The sequence below is a fragment of the Borostomias antarcticus genome (assembly GCF_949987555.1).
Source record: "Borostomias antarcticus genome assembly, chromosome: 1".
In the NCBI taxonomy this organism is placed as follows: domain Eukaryota; kingdom Metazoa; phylum Chordata; class Actinopteri; order Stomiiformes; family Stomiidae; genus Borostomias; species Borostomias antarcticus.
Genome location: NC_140234.1, coordinates 45,322,065 through 45,327,607, shown reverse-complemented (window position 1 = coordinate 45,327,607; position 5,543 = coordinate 45,322,065). Strand labels below are relative to the sequence as shown.

The 5,543-nt window shown below is 55.9% G+C and overlaps 1 protein-coding gene across 1 annotated transcript in view; it reads right to left on the bottom strand.

The window, feature by feature from the left end:
* Window positions 1-4,632, bottom strand: part of arhgef17 (Rho guanine nucleotide exchange factor (GEF) 17) — a gene marked incomplete at its 5' end in the record, with an annotated part of 69,236 nt that extends 64,604 nt beyond the window's left edge. The window contains one exon of the mRNA XM_084435824.1: window positions 1-4,632. This exon is cut by the window's left edge and continues 522 nt beyond it. Within this exon, the coding sequence (XP_084291950.1) occupies window positions 1-4,632 (4,632 nt within the window).
* Window positions 4,633-5,543: the final 911 nt, after the last annotated feature.

Genomic DNA, 5,543 nt, shown 5'->3' with positions numbered 1-5,543 from the left:
GGGATCTTGGTCTTCTGAAGAGGTTGGGGTGATCCTGTTTGGCCGTTTCCTGGAGGTCCGCCGACCCATTCTGGGAGACAGAACCTCGGCTAGTTTGGGGTCAAAGTTGAATCGCTCCCCCTCTCCATGTTCTTCGTTGCCATGGCGAATGGAGGGCAGGGCACATTCTGACTGGGAACGGGGTTTCCGGCCTTCATCCTGGTCCCCGTGGTGATGATGACGCGATGGGTAGCGCCGTTCCTCGCCCAGCTCCCAAAGCTCATCCCTCTGCTCGCTCAGGATTGGCTCGCTGCTGGAGGGTGGTATCTGGCCGAGCTGATCCAGCTCACTGATCGGTTCGTTGGGATGCTGATGCTGACCTTTGAACTCCGAGTCGTTGTGGCAGAGCAGCGGGGCGTCGCTGCGACGGCTGGGGTCGCTGAAGGACTTCTTCTTCGGGGCTTTCCCGTTGCTGTGGTCATCTGTCATCAGCCGGTCCATTGCCCCCGGCTCTGACACGATGCTCCTGATCACCCCACTGTAGTCGCGGACACCGCCATCGTCGCGGAGGCCGCCATCGCTGCACACTGACAAGTCGCACTCCGACAGGGCAGCAGCCGCCGCCGACTCCGGGACGTTTCCCACCACAGCCCCTCCTTTGGAGGAAAGAGAGAGGGAGCCGAGCAGGTTACTATCCACAGAGGAGAAGACATTACTCCCCTCTTCAGCCACTGAGCAGCGCCGGTGGGGCATGGGGTCGCTGAGCGAGCGGTAGATGGTGGGGTCCCCGTTACCGTTGGCAGACTCGCCGTTGCTGCCGTTACTGGAGTCGGAGGCCGTGTTGCCGGCCGAGGAGAATTTGCGCCGGCGGCGAATAGCACCAGGCGTCGGTGGACCTTCCAGCACCGCTGTGGCCCCCTGGGAGTTCACTCTGCCGGGACTGCCGCTGGTACTCACAGTGCTACTGGATTCTGTTGTGATAGCGATGTTGTCACTCTCTACTCTGAGGCAGGGAAGGGGAGGGGGGAGAAGTGGAGTCTGTGAGATAGGACCTGCCCGACATTCTTGTTTTTCTCTGCCTCCCTCGTTTGAAGACGAACCCTCCCCCTCATGAAGAGCAGACTGCTTCCAGACTGTGAGAGGTTGACCTAGAACATCCCTGGCTATCGCCGTCCTCAAACTAGCCGCCGATGACCGCACAAATGGCCTATCGGGGTCACTTGGCCCCATCTCTGGCTCGGTGACGATACCCTCATCTGTCAAACTGGACTCGTGACCTGACAACTCATCCACAGACCTGTCATAGAACATGTTCTCCTCCGAGTCGCCCTTCTGTAGGCCTCTGTCCTTACTCTCCTCATCTCTCTCTCCCTTTTCTCTCTCCCCGGGGAGGGGGCCAGCCTCAGCCCCTCCGTCTTCTCTCTCCGCATTTTTCACCTCTCTTGCCGCCCTCTCCTTTTTATTCTCGCTCTCCTCTTTCCTTTTGAAGCACTTGTCCTCTGTGCCGTCCGTCCCTAGTACATCATCTTCGCCATCGTCGTCATCATCATCATCTTCACGCGCACTCATCTGGCAGATGTCCCGGATGACCTGTCTGGCCTCCTGGACATATCTGTCCTGCAGCGGCGTGGGCATCACTTCCTCGTACCCATAAGCCCCTGCTCTTCCTACTCTGCAATCACCTCCATCACTCTCCACCTCTCTGTCCGACACAGACCCCCTCCCTCCGCCCTCCCTCTCTCCGTCTAGTTGCTGTTCCGAGGAGCTCCTCTTGGCAGTAGTGCAGGCTGGATGGCGCCGGTCCACGGGCTTGTCAGAGTAGGTGAAGGATTTGGCGCGCCGAAGAGTCGCCGTGAGGTCCTTCAGGGAAGGCCGGAGTCCGGCCGGGAGCGTCGCGTGACCCCTCGATCCCATCCTGTACACCGAAGACGACCCCTCGTTCGTGCCCGTTCCCGCCCCCAACTTATCCGTCTTCCTTACCCGGAGCTCCGACAGGTCGGTTTTCAGGAAGCTGAGAAGTGTCATGGTCTCCGAGGTGATGTCAGGATTGGACATGGACATTCTATTCCTGTCTTTATCGTCGCTCAGCGACCGTCGGAACACCCTGGTCTCTGCCCTGGCGGCGCCCGCCATCTTGTCCCCATCCCTGGAGGGGGAGAGGGCGACGGGGGGTACGATTTGGGGACGTACCCTAACAGGCGCACGGGAGAAGTTATCCCCATGTCCAAAGCTGGGCGAGCGGTACATGGTGACGTTACCATGGTAGGTCTTACTCAACATTGAAGAGGATGCAGAAGTAGGGCTAGCTGTGTAGGAGGCTCTGCTAGCGTTAAAATTAGCTGCTCTGCTAGCATTAGCATTAGCTGCTCTGCTAACATAGCTAGCCTGGTCCTCCTCCTTCAGTGTCTCAGTGCTCGAGTATCGGCTGCTACAACATGAGCCACCGGGGCTGGAAATGAACGAGGGAATGTTGACTTTCGAAACCCGCGAAACCCCAGGAAGGGTGGCCACTGGTGACGATGTCAGAGCCCCCTCTGTGGCGGCGTAGTGGCGTCGGTAGCCTTCTATCCCTGCCCCACCCTGGTTGCGCTCCCACATTGCTACTGCTGGCCGCGTTCTGGACCCTTCGGGTTCTCTTCCGCGGTTCTGGGTGGCTCTGGCGTGTTCTCCTGCCGGGGTGGTGTTCTGCTGATGGCGTCTCTCCAGATGCTCCATCGTCACACCCGCGTGCTCATCGCTGTCGCTGTCGTCCGATTCGCCATCATCCCGGCTGCTCACCAACGCGGCGCCACTTATCTTCTTCTTCTTCCGCAGTGAACGCCGCCTCACCGCGTCTCGGCCGGCGGGCCCTAGGGATTCAGGGCTATCCTCCTCGCTGCCTGAAGACCTGCCCAGAGTTTTGCCGCCCCACCACCCATTCTTATTGCGAGAGTGATAACCTGCGCTTCTTTCGGCTCCCCTGAACGAGAGGGCGCCGCTCCAGCCTGTGCTGCCTCTTCCTCCCCAGGTGCACTCCTCCTCCTCGTCCCCTGAGCTGAACCTCCAGCGGGGACTGACGGCCGCTTTGGTCGAGCCTCTGTCAGAGGATGGCCCTATTGTAGCTGGGGAGGAGGGGGCTACCACTCTGGAGGAGCTATGCGAGGAATGTAAACTCTCGCTGGTCTTCCCGGCCCCCTGTCTCTCCCTCTCTCTCTCCTTCTGCGGTGGCTGCCCGAGAGAGGAGGAGAGCAGAGAAGGCTGGGGGGCGCAGGAGGAGGGGACTAGGCCCACTGAGCTGCTCCGCACAGGGGGAGTAGGGGCACCAGTTGTGGGGGTTGAGGGTCGGAGGTTAGTGTTGGGGCCAGAGGTCAAACTGGACGCCCAGATTTGACCGCCACCCTCTCCTCCACTGTGGGGACTGTGGGCTCTGTGTGTATGCGAAGGCTGGGTCACCCTTAGATGGCTACTATCTTCACTACGGAAACCCAGACTGGCATTCTCAATGCTGTGACTGGCTGTCTCAATGTCTGCATCATCTGAACACAGCTGGTCAGGGTGTGAAGCAGAGTCCATGCCCCGGTGCTGGAGCCAATCTCTTTCCCCCTTGCACTCTCTTTCCTCTAGACTCTCTCTGTGCTGTCTGCTAAGTGTACCAGGCCTGTGTTTGTCCAAGAAAGGAAGGCTGGTTTCAGTGGAAGAGCTGTTGGGAGACACTCCGTCACTTCTGTCCGACTGCGAGGCTCTCTCTTTTTTGAGACTGGCGGATTGATCGTGCAGGGCGAGAGTTTTTAGGTAATCCGTGTCAGACGTGGACCTGTGCTGTTTTCTGTGCCTGTCTCCAAAAAGTTCTCGAATCTTAGTAACACTGGGCCAGTTTGTTAGGTCAACGCGCACGGGAAGATCCCCGTGATGCGCCGTGAAATAACTCCTATGTGATTTACAAGCAGGGGACCCGCTTGCAAAAACACTATCCTCGGCCTCAGCGGTCAAAGTCTTACTGCAGTGATCAAAAATAGACACATCGATTTGAGAATAGTTTCTCTTACCGGAGCCGCTGCCGTCGGTAGATTTCTGAGTATAAATCCAAGTTTGACTCCTCTCCGAATCCGATCCGGACAGTGAGTCAGTGCCAGAATAGAACTTTTGATCCTGAACTTTGATGTCAGATAGAGGCTCTGCTAAATCCGCCTCGATAGTTTGTAAATATCCACTGTCCTCGTGGGGGGACTTGCGAGAGGAGGACCCGTCTCCCCTGCTATTTTTGACTCGGGGCAAGGTTGTGCTTCGCCCAGCCACTACACCGCCAGCGCTCGGGCCTCCGTGCGTCCTAGCTGAGTTGGTGCTGCTGAATTTCTCTGTGAGCTGGCGAATGGAGGGGGATATAGAGGAGAGAGGAGTGGTGGAGCCTTTCTTTGGATCTGCGGTCGGGAGGCTGGCTGCAGAGATTTTGCAAACTTTTCTTGACACACTAAAATTACGCGTCGCCGAGGGCTGCCCTTTCTCGGGTGCAGACTCTGCCGTAGATGGAGGGGGAAGGGCGACGCGAGCCTCCAAATCCTTTGATTTGTTTTGTTGGTCTTCCCGACTTTTGCTGGCGCTCCAACATTCTAACTTTTTGAAAGAGACACTGCGATACAAAGCTACATTCTTCAACTCCTTGTCACTCTCTGCCATTGTTCATGTCCTTGTATGATTTTCTCCACACTCTTATTGCATTGATTAAACACTCGAGCACCTATGCGGCGCATTGTCTATCCACCTCTCTGAAACACACCACATTACTCTTGCTACTAGGGCCTTTTAATTAAATGAAAATAGGCTGGCGCTTGACATGGTTTTCACCTAAACGACTGAATTTAAGAATAGGCTTACTTGGCGAGAGCGCGCCACTGCTTTCTGACCTTACGACATGCTGTCCTCTGCTGAATAGCATCCATGCAAGGAGAAAAGGGCTCAAAGTTTGCCCAAACCTTTCCACTTCAACTTGTTCAACTACACAGATCTTCAATCGACATTCCCACATTCCATGCTTTTTCCCATCGCCATGTCCGCGCGTCTGGCGCTATACGGCATCCTTCACTGTATTCTCGGGATGTTACTGTATTCCTTATTTTGACATAATTGAGTTTTCCGTGACTTGTGTTTTTACATGCTAATGCGTGAGACAGGGCAGGGGTGGGCGGGGCTTGTCGGGGTACAAGGGTTGTCATAGCCCCTCGGGAATAGAGAGGAAAAGCGTTTCCTTTTTGATGGGAGAACGGAGATTTGCGGAGAAACTGGAGATAATTATAGCCCATGACCGTGTAACCGGTAGAACGCAGGGGATATTAAACCCCACTTCAGCCACACAGCTTCATCTCCAGCCTGTGGTGATGTTTACTGTTTTTAAAGTTAAGAGAGCTGGCTCGCGTTATTGGCTTGATGACTGTTAGTTTCTTTCAATTATGTGTCAACATACATAAACGCGGTTTCACTCATGCACAACGACCCCTTTGTCGTTTTTCCCATGACTGTCGTTAAGCGGCTCTTTGTTTCTAGGGGTTCAGCTGCTGTCTCAGGAGTTGCGGAATGCTGACTGGAGCGCG